Genomic DNA, 16,551 nt, shown 5'->3' on the forward strand with positions numbered 1-16,551 from the left:
GCTGGACGTTTTCTATCAAGAAAGTGAAATAGAAGCAGTTGAACAGAAAAAAAGTCCCTAAACAGAAGCAGACAAGTCCTAGGGCTAATCTCTAGAGCCAACAAAGTACATACACATATAAGTATATACTAAATACTAAAGTATAAACTAAAGTATATACAAGAGGTCGCGAATGCTCGACCTAATAAAAATTGGGGAATTGGGGAGCACTGAGAGAGAGGGATTTAATTGGACCCTTGACATGACACCCTGCACTTAGGAAAGGAAATTTTCAAGTGGGACAAAAGGCGAACTTATTTTCTTCTTTTAGCTTAAACCTGGATATTGGCATGTATCTACTGGTACAACTATGGTTATTCTTTAAATCTATGCATGATGTATTTCTAAATGTTTTCCGAAGTTGACAGCAGTACAGGATTCGAAAACACCACTATACACCTCCAGGCGGCGCTCGTAGAGATGCCCAGCCGACAATACTTTTGGTGAAAACTTTTGCTTTTGAATGGTTTTAGTTAAAGAACCGGCCACATTTGAGTAGCAAACATTCCTACCAATTTAAGCATATTTGCTTATGCAGCCCTCAAAGTAGCATTTCAGTACAATGGAAAGTTGTTTTACCTGGCTAATCATGAAGTCTACCTAAGCAAAAATGTTATGCGGAAATAATAATTAAAATATTTAATTTCTTCTTGACTATGAAAGACAAGGAGTGAATTTTTAGTTCTGATTGTTCGTTAAAATCTACGGATATATTATGTAGAATTTTGTAATAAATTCTTATTAGTTTCTGCATTGTCTTCAATAGTGCAGCCAAATCGCCATCCTAACAACTCTTTTTCACCGGCCGCCGCTAGTCCCCTTTCTATGTCTACGCTACGTTTACGTCAGCGCTTTTACCTCATTCTGTGTTGCCAATCGGGGATGATCACTACGGTGGCCCGCTAGGTTCAGAAAGCAGCAGTGCATGCCTGCCTGCCTGGTTTTAAGTTCATGCTCGCCGGGTGCTGCTCTGAACAGTGACCATGGCGGCGGCGATCGCAGCCCCTTCTCCGCAGGGCGGCGGCAGGAAGGTGCTCACCCCCACCGTTGCGCAGATCAATGCGGAGTTTGTTACCCAGGTACACGCTTCTTCTCCAGACCACTTTTAAGAGAGTGCTTATGTTACGATCTCGCAGAGCACCAGTTGTGAGTAGGGACTCCCATAGAACATAAGCGACACTCCAGTACTGACGAGTTACATGTAGTAAGAAACAGGGCCGGGCCTAGGACTTGTAGGGCCTGTAAAAGTGTGGGGCCCTAGGCCCACATGGTGGAAGAACTGCGACACTGACACCAGGGGTATAGTGGGTTAGTGAGGCCACGAGCACGTGCGCTCGGCTCCTTTTATTGACTGATGTCACGTGCCTCGTGACATCAGTGGTGGGTGGGTGTTTAGTGTAGGCTTACAGTGTTAACCCTTAACAGTGTCAGCTAGGACACTACAGGGCCCTGGGCGAAAGGGAAGATGTGAGGCCCCTCTAATTTGCTTGTGACATCACAAGGTGTTAGGTGTGGTTAGGTCCAGCTTACATGCTCCTTACTATATAATCATGATCCAAAAGTTCTATGACAATATCTCCGGTAAAGCGCACCCTTGTGGGTGCCCATTGGGCATTGCAGTGCTGACCTGAAATGGAGCTTACCCGATGATGAAGCATGACACGCATACAGGTGTGTGAGGGCACTTGATCCTATTGCAGCATATCCCCGCAGGGTACCAGTGTGTCTGGGGTCTGAACCACAATCCAAATGAGACCCGCCCAACTGGTGATTATCTGCGTTTGACAGCCTTCTGCAGCTTGAGAGAGGCTTGTGTGAAGTCCTGCTAAAAAAGTTGGCTTCCTTCGGCCCTTAGAAGTCGGTGGAATTTGGATCTTTTAAAGTTTGTGTTGTTTCTGCTGAGGTTGTCAGCCTTTATTTCTCTTCGGCTTCCTTCCTCCTTAATTAGGTGTACTTTTTTAGCATTAGGCCGTATCTCTGCCTCTAAATAAATAAATATATAAAATAGTGCATGGCTACAGCTTATGTCACCAATTAATATTTTCTAGCAATTTGGGCATCTTTTTACTCATTGAAAGCCTTTGCTTCCAGGCACATGTCGCCATGTGGATTACTGGGCCTTCTATGATTATCACCCTTTTTGGGGAACAGGCACACATCATTCCCTATCACTGTGGCTAAGCTGGGAATTTCTTATTATAATTACAGTTTGTGAGTCTCCCTCTCACATACCCTCACCCATCTCACCCTCTCGTGCTGCGTCCCATAAAGTAAGCTGGCCATCAAGCAGGATATAAAAAAAATTACACATAAGCTCAAAACAACGTAATGTCTTTTGTAATCAGTGTGCAACCTGGAGCAGGCTAGCTAACATAAGGTTGGCATGGAAGTTCAGACCTCTCATCTTTAATGTAGAATTTCAGAAGTGTACCTATTTATTACTCACTTAACAGGCTGCTCAGCCTACGATTAACGTATCCTTAAACTTGGTAACAGCAATGTATGCTTTTCGCAACACTACAAATTATGTTTCTCAAGGATAAACCTTTGAAAAGGAAAGCTCCAAATGGCTGCCATCTTGCCAATGTACCAAAACCAAACTCTGAAGATGGGGATTAAGGAATGAGTTAGAGAGCACCATTGCAATACTATGGCTACACCTTTACATGCGAGGACAATAGGAACCCCTTGCACAATGTCTATCTTCTTTCTGATCTCTCCGTAAAGTGGATTTGTACTCAGTACATTTAACAAACATGGCTAAATACGTGCCGGGCCTTTATCACTGTGTGTTGTCGCTAATAATTGGGGCCTAGGATTGGATAGTAAATCTGTTGACAAACAAAGCCTGGAGAGGAGGCAAGCAAAGGCCTCAGTTTGTTCACAGTTGATAGCATAATAGTTTTGTGAGTTGCACCCTGGCTGTATAACTGCAGATCAGTAGTTTGAATCTATGCAAGACACAATCGTTCTTCCAGGATCCATTATCTGAGTGTCATTAAATAATATAATAGTAACTCCTTAGAAAAAGTGGAATGAAACACCTTTATATGTACGTGATAATTCAAATGACAGCTAAAAATACCTTTGCCACACCACAACATAGGTATTGTGCGTTTCACCACTAGGTTAATATCCAATGTGTTGTGTGCCTCTTTTCATGCTAAATATTTTAGGCAAGGCTCAGAATAACATCACCATTAACAAGCATTGGCAAAGCCAATCGGACTTGCCTAGAACAAATATTGGCTTTGGCAATGTTGAGTTGCCGTGTTGTACACCAGTGTGGCTGTTTTTCAGCATGGTTAAAAGTGAACATGAGTGGGGTGGAGTGGTGTGGGGTGGGGTGGACTAGAATGGGGTATAATGTAGTGAGGTGGGGTGGAATGGGTTGTGGTGAATTGGATTGGGGTGGGGTGGATTTGAGTGGAGTAGATTGAATTGCAGTGGGGTGGATTTTATTGAGTGAGGGCTTGGATTGAGGTGAATTGGATTGTGGTGGGATGAGGGGGTGAGGTGGATCGGATTGAATTGGGGTGGTTTGGATTGAAGTGTGGTGGGTCAGATTGGAGTGGGGTAGATTGGATTTGGGTGGATTGGATTGGGTTTGGGTGGATTGGATTGAAGTTGGGTGCGTTGGATTGGAGTGGGTTCGATTGGATAGGGGTGAGGTGGATTGGATTGGAGAGGGGTGGAACTGAGTGGGGCAGATTGTTTTGGATTGGAGAGGAGCAGACAGGAGTGGTGCAGGTTGGAGTGGGGCAGATAGGTTTGGATTGGTGCTGATTGGAGTGTGGCAGATTGTTTTGGATTGGAGTGGCGCTGATTGGATTGGAGCACATGGTTTTGGATTGGAGTGGGGCAGATTGTTTTAGGTTGGAGTAGGTCAGATTGTTTTGGATTGGAGTGGGGCAGATTGTTTTGGATTGAATTGGGGCAGATTGGCGTGCGGAGATTGGAGTGGGGCAGATTGGAGTGCGGAGATTGGAGTGAGGCAGACTGTTTTGGGTTGGAGCGGGCTAGATTGTTTTGGATTGGAGTGTGGCAGATTGTTTTGGATTGGAGTGTGGCAGATTGTTTTGGATTGGAGTGGGCCAGATTGGAATGCGGAGATTGAAGGGTGGCAGATTGGAGTCCGGAGATTGGAGTGGGGTAGATTGGAGTAGAGTGATTGGAGTGGGGCAGATTGTTTTGGATTGAAGTGGGGCAGATTGGTGTGTGGGGTGAGAGGATTGGAGTGTGGCGGAGTGGTTTGGATTGGTCTAGGGTGGATTGGATTAAGTAGGGTGGATTGGGGTGGGGTGATGTGGAGTGGATTAGAGTGGGACCGATCGGAGGTGTACTGAACTATTATGTGTTAAAGCATTTTTCAGAAAAAAACACATAAGAAAGAAACCTTGTCAATTTGCAATAATATTTGATAACAGTGTACACAAGCAAAAACAAAAGAAAACATTAGTGAAAAGTAAGAAAAGAAGATTAGGCAAAATAAAAGACACTTAACTATAGAAAATAAATCTTTGCAACTTTGTTTGTCCTGCTGGGCACGTTTTTACCAGTCTCACGTCTTCTATTTGCAGGACACTAAAAGTTCAACAGAATAAAATAGTACCTCAATCACATTGGGAGCAGCGAACGTGCACTGATTAAGTTGAATTAATTAGTGCCTGGTCCCTGCTCCACAGAGAGTAAAGGAAGTGATGTTAGATCTGTCTTGACCAATTATGAGGCTGTAAAGAAGAGTACCACGCAAATCAACATGTTGTAAGCAACGGGCAGGTTCCAAGCCCTTTTATGCATACAACAGTGTCTCGCAAGCAAGACGCATGCAGTAGCGCATGCTCTTGCAGGCACAACCCTAAAAAGGGTCAGAGTAGCACTAAAAGATTTTCAACAATCACGTGTGCAGCCGCATTTTGCTATCTTCAGAGATCAAAAGGAAGAGCTAAAAAAGAGGGATGTTTAAGGACCTTGCTGCTTTTCTGAGGAACTGATTGGGGACAAGGGCCTACGGATAAAGGATGCTCTGCTGGGAGTAGTTCATCGGAATGCATTTATTCCTTTGCACATTACACTGAATAGGTTTTTCAATGTCTTTGAACTTATAATATCAATGAAGTTGCTTGTCATTTCTACATCTGAAAAGGCAGACAAGATGTTTTTATGGTTATTAGCTGACAGCGTGTCACACTATTTCACAACGAGAAACCTTGTCCAGCTACAGTACTTCCCTTCTGCCTTCTACCCCATAACACCCCACCCCACCTTCCCTGCTAAACAAGACCCAGGTGCAGCACAAGCATGGGCTGTCAAAACAGTATCTATGAAATCCCCTACAAGTAATTAAATGGACAAGAAATTCAATGCCACTCTGACATAAGTGAGGGGCTCAAAGTGTGTCACAAAGCAGTAAATCTGCTTTATTCGCGATTAGAGGGGCCACGGAGCTTCCTGCTGGGGAAATTGGGTGGTAATCCATTTGTACGCACTTAGCTGCATTTACTAGACAACCCTCTAGGTTTATCACTGGTGGCCTAGACTGGGAAGCAAACATGCTAGTCTCTCTGCGAAATAAAAATTAAGGATCTAACAATAGTGCTGCGAGGCCAAGGACAGGGCCCCCCTGTCCTGGGTCTCCCAGCACAAAATAATGGCTACAAAGTCCTGCGATGGGGGGCCACATCTGGACCTTGCAGCCTGGTGGAAAGCTGCGAGGCCCCCCCGCCCTGGACTTCGCAGCACTAGATAATGGCCCAAGTCCCAGTGAAAGGGGCCCCACGCCTAACCTTGCAGCCTGATTCAGTGCTTCGAGGCCCAGGGGATAAGGACCACCTCCTCTGTGCATCAAAGCAGTAGTGGGACACTTTGCTGAGCACTGTCTTACTGTGGCAGTCTGAGCTAGATGCTCCCCCCTCCCCTCATCAACATCTCCTTACCTGCTAATGTCCGACTCATTGTGGAAACAAAAGGGCCTTCTGTCGCCTGGAGACGCACTACACAAAGGGCAGACAAGTACTTTACCACAGGTTTTTAACCGAGGTGCTGCCCTGCCCTTGTTCCAGAATGCTGAGGTAACTACTGGCTTTGCTGCTTTCAGGTCCTCTACCCCTGGTTTACCCTCCCCCCACCTTTCACACCCAGGAATGCCAACATGTGAACAGCGAGGTCAAGACACCTCGCTTATAAATACATTAGCAAGGTGATCGGGTTGGGGAGGGGGGCCTCGGGGAGTAGGAGGGCAGCCTGTGAAAGTGTGGTATTTCACACGAAACGGGGGCCCCATGTTACTGTGCCGAGCGCGAGGCCCTGGGCGGCTGCCCACACTGCCCATGCCTAGCGCCGGCCCTGGTAAGAAATATGCACTTCAAGCCGCCTAGGATATCAGACAGGAGCTGGATCACAAAACGAGGTGTCTTGTGTCTATAAGGAACAGGCATTGGTGTGTCGTGCGAAAGGTGCCCAAATCCCCACGGCCAGAGCTAGTTGAGAGATAATGCTTGCATCTTCTAAGTTGACAGATGCCCTGTGGGCGACGGTTATAGATGTGCTTCAAATGTCATGCACACGCTTTACCAAACATAACAGGATGTTATTGAATCGAACTCCCAGAGTTAATGCAGGAGTGCTTAAGACGTCATAGTGAGGCATCTAAGGTTATATAGCGCTACAGCAACATTCTTGACTCCACAGGCTACACACTTACTTATTTATGTTGTTTTTTTATAAAGAGTTGCATATTGTTTTTTTGGGCTGATTCAGAGCTCTCCGTGTGAACAAGGTTCTTAATTATCGAGGTAATAAGAGGGAGTTACTCTTTTGTCACAGGGCAACTGCAATACACATTGTTAACGTTGTCTCGAAAGTCCTAGATGAAGGGGTGTTCCCTGTGCTTGGAAAAAGACCAAAGATTACTCCTATTTCGAGCCGTAAATTGAGAATCTCGATTTTCAATTTAAAGCTTTATAGCATAAGCTAGGATTTGCCAGATCTCACAGTTTACAAACCAAGTTTAACCAAGGACATTGTGTGAGTGTTTACCTCTCACATTATCATAATTTTAAGAAGTAATTTCGGTAGTTTTGCCACTCAAAAGCTGTTGGTTGCCCCCCACAGCACCAGCAGTACACCAGGAAACGATTGGTATAGTTGTGTACGGCAGTGAGTGATGTGTGAGCATGGCAGTGAAGCGATGTGTCTGTGTTTCATGCTAAAGAGATGTGTGTAAATAGTAAGCTTTTTTGTGTCAAAAGTAAAAAGTTTTTCCATCTGGAACACGCCTCTTGTACGTAAAGTGTATTTTGTTCCTTTTTTTATTTATGTGTTCTCACAGCGAGTGTGTTGTGTAACTTTGCTCTCTGAAAACGGCATGTTTAATACCCTGCAAAAGGTTGAGGCTAGATAAAATATTTCATTGTCATAAAAAGTGACAAAGGCAACCTTCCAGCACGTTTTCTCACTTTAACGTCCCTTTTATAACGTAAACAATTACAAAAATTTCCCCCAAAAAGCTGTGCTACCGTAATGTTTTCCACAAACAAACTTGGAATTGTTGTTCATTTAAAAAATGTTATTCCTGCTTCCTGCAATCCAACCCCCTTCCAAAACGGCCACAAAAACATCATTTGAAATGCGGAAATGACTGAGGACGTTACTCACTGAAGCATTTAGAATATAGTGAGTTAGTAGGACCATGTTTAAAGCACAGCTGTTAGTGTAATCATCTCTATGTGATTGGGCGCCAAAAGCAGAAAAAGCATGCACTGGCAAAGTCAGCAGGTCTGGCTTTAATGTGCTAATGCATGAAAACACTGCTAGTTCACAAATTGCACACGGATTATATTTGCCCTGTCATGGTGTAACTTGCTGAGTAGCTCTGCAAATGTGGTAAAGGAAAAACAAGACACAGAAGGCACAGAAAGAGAAAGTCTTCACAGAAACAAGGTACAAATAGTTAGTGCACATTTGTTCATGGCTTTTGCCCATCTAAGTTTGCCTTAAAGACAGACCTATTATAATTGCTGATGATTGTCTATTTTTCTGAGTGAGATGTCCTTACCACAAAGGATGCACATGTTCATGGGATCCATGCTCACTGTGCCCAATGACTCAAGCTGTCTCTAAATGGTGAGGCCCAATACAACAAAATCAGACTGATGTTGGTTATTTTCCCATTCAGAGGGAACTTGCCTTAGCAGTTGAGTTTGGACTGTTAGTAAGACCAAGTCCATTTTACATATAGTTGTCCACGTTCCATAGTGCGACAGTGAACAATAAATGGACTGAAATGCAGACAGGAGTCTGGTATTAATTCAAGCAGTCCACTCGTATTTTTTTATTTTTCTTAGTGGTTATAACTGTGATCCCATCTCTTGACGCTATCTTGCCAGCACTTATTGTAGTTGCTATCCCTGCTTTCCAGGTATCTCTCGTCACAGCTCTGACTTCTGTGTTGCAAGGATTCTGCGCATATACAGAACTACACGCAAGAAACCAGGACCTCGGTTTACAGTGGTGTACCAACCCCCCACCTTAGTGCCCGGAACCCCTATCCGACTAGCTATAGTGTCTCATTCGTTCTCTGTACTACAGCAAGGCTACCAATGATTAGACATCCTAGAAAATGTAACTCAGACTCTCTCACTAATCACGGAAGCAAGAACACTCTTTCATCAACTCACTCATACTTGTCCACAACGTGAGTAATCAGAGACACAGTATAGTTTTAAATGTTTATTTTAACTAACATGCTCTATAATGCAGTACACAAGCCAATACTAGTAGCAAAATGCACAAACTCAAATAGTGAGCATTGTTGCAATTCCATAAAAAATGAACGGGGATATCATTTAATAAAGTTAGTGGAAAAAGGCCTAATGTGCCTTGCCACCCTCCCCTTGCTAGAAACTATTTATGATAATTATAGAAGACCTCTGGGCTTTGTCAGGAAGACCCCATACCTCCAGATTTAGATGCAAGGATTTACATCTCTGGACAAACACAGCTCTTCTATATAGAAGGATTTCTTCAAGTGTCTTAACATGCCTACAATGCAATATTAAAGCACCTGATTTTCAGTAGTGCACCTGTGGCGGTATTATATCTAACATGCGTGGGACTGACCAACAGCAGATTAACGGACCTTAAACACACTGTGCAGACAGAGCCTCAGAGCACAGCAAGAGAAGTGAAGGGCAGACTGTTCTCATGTGAGCGAGCACAAGCAGAGGAGTTATGCAAAACAAATGCATGTAGAAACGTGTGCAAAAAAAGGTAACATGGCAGCCAAGCTTATACTAACCTATGCTAACTTAGCAATGTACGCAGTGGACCCATAACCTCACTACATCTGCCATTGTAGCAGCTGTTGTTGATGTTGTTTCTGCTGTTATTACACTTGATGTCAATAATTTTGTCCTTACTGTGCTGGAAGCTATTGTTGCTGTTGTTGTCCATTCTATGGTGACAGCAGTGGCCACTGCTGGACTCCTGCTATGGTCACTGATTTTGTTGTGGGTGTTGCTGCTATTGCCCCTTATGTGTTGGCAGATGTGGTTGCTGCTTTGATTTCTACTGTGGTTCCTGCTGTGGTCCTTATTGTACTAGCAGCTGTGTTTCCCAATGTGGTGGCAGCTGCTGTTTGTGGCTGTATTGTCATTGATCTTCTAGTTGTGATGGCAGCCAGTCACTAATGTAATCCCTACTTTGGTTACAACTGTTGAAAGCAACTGCCACTGTTGTGGTCACTGATGTACATACTACTATTGTTGCAGTTGTTATTTACTATTGTGGTGGTGGCGTCTGTGGTCACTTATTTTGATGCTAAGGTCCCTACTTTGGTAGAGGCTTTTGTTGAATGTGATTGCTGCTGCATAGTTGCCACTCTGGCTGTTACAGTAGTATCTGCTTTGGTTATCAATTGTTGCTCGTGTCCTTATAACAGTGGCAGTTGTTGTCACTACTGTTGTTCCTGATGTTGTAGCAGCTACTTTTTTATGATGTCTATGCTGTGGTTACAACTATGGTCTCTTCTGTTGTCTCTGCCTTGCTGGCAGCTGCATTGCTGCCGAAGTACGTGCCATAGTAGCAGGGGTGGTCACTGAGGTGGGGACAGCAGTGGTTGCTTCTGCTGTTCTAGCCATGATGGTGGTTGTGGTTGCTGCTGTTGTCACGTTTGATGCAGGACCAGTGCTGTTTGCTGTTGTCAGTTTTGCAGTTCCTCCTTGTATGACGTCTGTTGTAGCTGCTCTGGTAGTAGATGTCGTTGGTGCTGTAGTGTAGGAACGTACCCCATTTTTACATGGTCATCCCCACTTTTTGCCTAGTATTTGATGCAGGAGAAGTGTGGCTCACTGATTGGAGCGGCAGACCCTGATGCAGAGGTCTGGCCCGGGACCAGGGTTCAATTCCCGCCTCGACGGGTCTTGGGCTCAATTTCCCCGGACCTGATAATTCTCGCCTCGGTGCCTATTCCAATCATGGAGTCCCACTCTGCAACTCTGGGCAATAGCTTGCTTAATCTCCACAACGGCCCCAACAGCGCTAGGATGCCTGGCTTCAACTTAGGGGTGCCCAGGAGTGGGCACTTCACAGGGAAAGCCAGGATGGGTTCCACAGCGGTATGTGTACAGCGCCTTGAGACCCCTTCGGGGGTGATTCGTGCGCTATATAAGCACTATATTTACATTTATTTATTTACATGCAGTTTTGATTGAAGTGCACTGGATTCCTGCTAAAGAGGGCGCCAGTGCTCTTTGTCTAAAACAAGGTAACTGTTGAATTGTACCCCAATTGGCAAGACCTTTAGCACCTCTGTAAGTCCCTAGTAAGTAGTACCTCTGGTACCTAGGGCATGGGTACTACAGAGGGTCCCTATGAGCTTCAGCATGTATTGGGCCACCCTAAGGGACCCACCTACAAACTCAAGCAGACTATCATTGCAGACAGCATGGAATGGTGCAAACAAGTGTGAAAACATGACATGGCACACACCTTGTGTGCCCTGCTCACAGCCACTGCATGCAATATATATGTCACTCCTAAGGCAGGGTGCATTATCAGGGCTCGAAAAATCCACTCGACCGATAGCATTTGTGAGTCAGATTCATTCAGGACGAGCTATTTTTAGGTCCTACTCGCCCTTTCTGGTGAGTAGGAAGACAAACTGACACTTGACCTCTGCCTATGAAAGCAGAGGAAATGTGACAAGGTCGCAAGATTTAAAAGTATCTTTATTGCTCATAAAGTGAATCAGCAATAAAAATGGTTTTAAATCTTGTTAACTTGTCGCATTTGCTCAGCTTTCAGAGTCGGAGGTCAAGTACATTTCAGTTAGGTCGAGGAGATTTTGTAGGTTACTAGACCTGCAGGTCTAGTGCAATTTTCATCATTTTTCTAACCCTGATTATATTACATATGAGGACATATCTGCACGAGCAGGGAAGCCATCTTAAGTATATGTACTGGGCACTGGTCATTAGGAGTTTCCCAGCTCCATGATGGATTATCTGAAACCTATGATATTTGGTAGTGGATTTTGTAAAACATGCACCCAAAGGGCACCTAAGAGATACCCCTGAAAACCTATCAGCCTCTTAGTGTGCTACCTCACTGGTTTCGTTCAGCCTGCCAGAGAAACAATTGTGGACGGAATGCTGGTTAATGCAAACATTCACCCCCAGTCATAAGGATCTGGGTTTAATCCATCATTCTTTTCCTCACCACACCACCCCAGTTTGGACCCAGCTATATGCATATCAGTCTTGACCCTGTTCCTTGTGGGAACAGTCCAGCTTGACCTGCCACGCCGGGTACTCCCTGGATCGGAAACAAGCATCCTGGGACCGGTTTCAGGGCACCACTCTTCATCAGCCAGGCTAGCTTGAATCCAGTGGTGTAGTGAGCACAGGACCCACGTCTGGGCAAAAGAAACAATTGATGGACGGAATGCTGGACAATGCAAACATTCACCCCCAGTCAGAAGGATCTGGGTTAAATCCATCTATCTTTTGCTCACCACACCACCCCAGTTTGGAACCAGATATATAATAAAATCAGTCTTGACCCTGTTCCTTGTGAGAACAGGCCATCCCGAACTGCCAAGCCAGGTCCTCCCTGGGCTGGAAACAAACATCCTGGGACCGGTTTCAGGGCATCACCCTTCATCAGCCAGGCTAGCTTGAATCCAATGGTGTAGTGAGCACGGGACCCATCTCTGGGCATATCCTTCCCACTTAGGGCGACATATGCAAAAGAAACAATTGATGGATGGAATGCTGGACAAAGCAAACATTCACCCCCAGTCACAAGGATCTTGGTTTAATCCACCATTCTTTTGCTCACCACACCACCCCAGTTTGGACCCAGCTATATGCAAATCAGTCTTGACCCGGTTGCTTGTGGGAACAGTAAAGCCCAAACAGCCTAACCAGGTCCTCCCTGGACTGGAAAAATGCGTCCTGGGACCAGTTTCAGGCATCACCCTTCATCAGCCAGGCTAGCTTGAATCCAGTGGTTTAGTGAGCACGGGACAAACGTCTGGGCATACCCTTTCCACTTAGGGCGACATATGCCAAAGAAACAATTGATGGATGGAAAGCTAGACAATGCAAACATTCACCCCTCAGTCACAAGGATCTGAGTTAAATTCATCATTCTTTTGCTCACCACACCACCCCAGTTTGGAACCAGCTATATGCAAATCAGTCTTGACCCTGTTCCTTGTGGGACTTATTAGCCTCCAAAGTCATCTGTGTAATCTATTTCGTGCACCAAAATGAGTTGTGAGGTTCTCTCAAGATAGTGAAATCATCAGGCCTAAGGACTTTCTTCAATTTTTGTTTCCCAAGGTCCACAAATCAGGGTCATTGCTATTATTGGTGGTGCAGTGGCACAAGAATCCAGGTGGGCGAGAGGCCCCACTGCACGATCATGATTTGTCTTCTATTACAAATCTGGGGGCAGAAATACCTTTATCTTGATTGTATTAGAACCCTTGACACCCATGCTATGCCAGTGTCATGAAGACCTCGTTCTTTGCTACAGTACCCTTCAAATGTTCTCTATGCAACTCCATCATTTGTCCACACCTAAGCACTGCAGGTATCGATCCTGCTGAATATGTAATGAGCCAGTGTCATTTTGTAACCCCCAATCTAGATCCTAGACTTGTTTTGCTTTCAGTTAATGATATAGGTATTTCTTAGCTTTATCAATCCCTTGGAGACCCTTTGTTTCAATTTAACGCCTTAACCGTGGCAGCAATTCCGCCACGGTGCGGGCGTTCTATTAAGTGGGCGGGGCTGCGACGGCCGTTGGCCGTTCGCAGCACTGGGGAGGGAAGCCGACGGGAGCACGTAAGGGGTTAAGGAAAGACTGTTTTTAGCCATTGCAGCTATTATAGTGTTTGGCCGGGTCTGGCGGCTTAGGGGAATAATGCGTCCTCTATAGAGTTCCTGTGTTTGACCTCATGTTCACAGGTTCAAATCCTGGCGGGTCCACTCAGTCTTTCATCCTTCTGAGGTCGATAAAATGAGTACCATTGAGTTGTGTAACAATGAACATCTGTTCTTCAGTGCCAAGATGCCCTTCTGGGTAAACTTGCGCTTTACAAATACACGTTATGTTATGTCCGCTACTAAATGTAAATCCAGTATTTGTAAAGCGCCCAGAGTCACATGGTGCTGGGCAGACCCCTGCCGCCGGACTCTGGGATCGATCCGTGATCCCCAGCGTCCGGTGTCAGTCGCCCTGGCCGCGGCGCCACACCTCTTCCCAACAACAACCAGAGGAACAACAATGTTCCTCTGGTTTTCAGTGACCGAGTGCCCTAGCCCTACTCCTCCCAACACTGGTAGTTCTTTTTGAAGATCAGAACCAGCTTCCTCACTTGGTCTCTGCAAATAACCCATTGCTGTATGCTTCCCACATCCTGTTCAGCCGAGAGTTCCATTTGTATTAAAGCTTAAATAATTTTGTATTTAGTTTTTAATCTCTACTCTTTCAATATTTAATCTTCCAATTCCCACGCTGTCTGTCATAGTTTGGTGTACGACGCAGCCAACCGTTCCCTTGGGGTTTGATCAGATATGGTGCCTCATCAAGCTATGGCTAACAAAAATAAAATATAATGTGTGCAAGCATAAATTGTTCAAGAGTTAAAAAAAAAAAAAGGAAATGGTCCTGAATGGGCAAGTAGAACTTTTGTCAAGATGCCCCGTTATCCTAATTTAGAGATTTCTCCCATTTCGGTTATCTAGATTTTATTAGATCCTTGAATTTAAGCCTGTAGAGAGAAGCATTTACACCAAATTGCAACTGCCACCTATTATACTCTCCTTCAACAAACCTTGGAAGAGCGGTGAATGAGAATCTCATTTCTTGACATCAGTATCCACTTTGGTCTGGGCCATATAATTGCCATTAGTCATACGTTACCCAATCTGTTGCTGGCACTGAGTTTTGTCTCTAATACATTCACTTTTTAAAACCCCTTTACCCCCATTCCCCACCCATGACGTCTGGTCCTTTGTCAATTACTTCTGTTCATTGAAAAATTACTTGATTCTCTTGATTACTTTTATGAATTGAGCACTTTTCATTTATTTCTTTTCAGCTGTCAAATAAATACTGGGCTCCCCATGTAAAGAAGAAGTTGCCTTTTGATAGCCAGGTATTGTACCCTCTTTAGGATGTGTATGGAATGTGCAAAGTCAGTGAGGCACTATTGAAATTCACTGAATGAGGTTATTATAAATTGTAATGATTTAATAATTGATCATCCGACTCTGAGTTGGGAGGATCTCTTTTAATGATGGTTTATTTGGCTTTGTGTTTAGTTTTGACGTTCTAAATTCTAAATTGCTAATGCAGATATACCTTCACTCTACACTTCTACCTGCTGACCACATCAGTGTTTACCTCGTAAAAATGCCCTGGAGGCACATAAGTCTACCCTTTGTTACTGATACACGATGAAGTAAAACATTCACATTCAGGAGTTAAGACGATGGCAGGAAACCTGTTTCCTCAAAAGGTATCCAAGGCATCTTGAGTTCATAAGCTCTCCTCCATCCCCTGCTGCCAAGATGCACAAAAGGTTCTGTTGTTTGATGTTGAAAGTGATCTACTGTTTGTGTGCACATGTTCAGAAACTCTTTATCAAAATTATTTCCTGTTGTAAAACACACATTCACCCATCAAACCCTCTATATTTAATACCTATGAGACTAGAATTGTTAATTGCTGTCTGAATGCAGAGCACAGAGCTCTGAAGTTAAGTTTCAGATTTTGAGGAACTCATTGAGGATATGGTCGCCATCTTTCTACTTGAGACAATACAAGAAAGTTTGCCCCAATGTGCATTTACCTATATTTAATGGCCTAAACTTATTGAGTTTTTCTAATCATTTACTGCAGGTTATTGAAGCTGTATATGAAAAAGAAATAGCCAAGTCAAGGTGAGTGTTGTTGAAAATGAGTTGGGTGAACTAACGATAAGAGATGGAGCTACAATTTCCGCAATAGAGGCGCCTCTCAAAAAGAAGGGTGTCACCATTTGTAAACAAAAATAAAGCAAGAGGGAGACTTGATCGCAGAGCTTCTCCGGAATTATGCTTTTGTACATTTTTCGAATGAGAATTTCCCTAACCATAGCTGCTGCATGTGCCTCAACTCGATGAAATCTATTCCTAAATGGGCAAGGTGTATTGATATGGACCCCACCATTAAAAATGTGTCTTTCTTCAGACACCCTACATTGTGTATGTTTGTCGTCTGTATTTTAAATTGACTTTCTTTACATTTTAGGCTTCATGCTTTCAGTGTGTCTGCTAGTATAATGTCAGACATCTGCCTACCTTTAGACGTCCGGGAGAGACCCTGGTGTGTTGGGAACAAGGATATTTGTATAGCTTTAACTTAGATGTGATATCATGTGCATATGACTGCAAATTCTTCACCAGATAATGACAGCCCCAGCAACTTGTGAATGTCAGGGGTGCAAGTTCAGATTTTTGACTTTGCTTCAGTGTGGCCAGTAAGGTTTGTGCCTAGCATCAGTTCAGACACCATTTCAAATACTTGGGTTGAGGTCTTTTAGTCTTCTGACAGACACCATTGCTAAAACTGGTATGTTAAAGAGCTTCCCTGATTTTCATCTGTTCTTGTAATATATTTTTTCTTTTCATTTTAGGTTTGCAATAAGGAAGATAATGCTTCTTGAATTCAGGTGGGTTTGAGGAACAAAAATATGTAAGACTTAGAGAATAACAGCTTCATGATTTGGACTTTGCTTGGGTTCATAACTCTCCACCTGCGAGAGGCATTTCTTTATTTTCACGAATGAAATTCTTGTTCCAGCTGCATGCAGTAGCATATTGTTTGTATTCTTAGGGACTAAAATCTACTCAAAGATTGTTCACATATACCTTTTGAGACAAAGAGAAGATTGTACTGAATTTAAGCCAGATTTTGGAAGTTCTTACAATAATTCTCAAAATCAGAATGGCTTTTTAG

The 16,551-nt window shown here is 44.0% G+C and overlaps 1 protein-coding gene across 2 annotated transcripts in view; it reads left to right on the forward strand.

Annotated features, from left to right (window-relative positions):
* Window positions 1-905: 905 nt before the first annotated feature.
* AQR (aquarius intron-binding spliceosomal factor) overlaps window positions 906-16,551 on the forward strand; it is a 273,023-nt gene continuing 257,377 nt past the window's right edge. The window contains exons 1-4 of one of the 2 annotated variants that reach the window (XM_078659545.1): window positions 906-1,118; window positions 14,651-14,707; window positions 15,454-15,494; window positions 16,229-16,264. In XM_078659545.1, coding sequence (XP_078515671.1) covers window positions 1,023-1,118; window positions 14,651-14,707; window positions 15,454-15,494; window positions 16,229-16,264 — 230 coding nt within the window. In that variant the 5' untranslated portion in view covers window positions 906-1,022. The remainder of the gene's footprint in view (window positions 1,119-14,650; window positions 14,708-15,453; window positions 15,495-16,228; window positions 16,265-16,551) is intronic. The other variant, XM_078659546.1, reaches the window with a different exon arrangement.

The sequence above is a fragment of the Lissotriton helveticus genome, chromosome 9, assembly GCF_964261635.1.
Source record: "Lissotriton helveticus chromosome 9, aLisHel1.1, whole genome shotgun sequence".
Taxonomy (NCBI): Eukaryota; Metazoa; Chordata; class Amphibia; order Caudata; family Salamandridae; genus Lissotriton; species Lissotriton helveticus.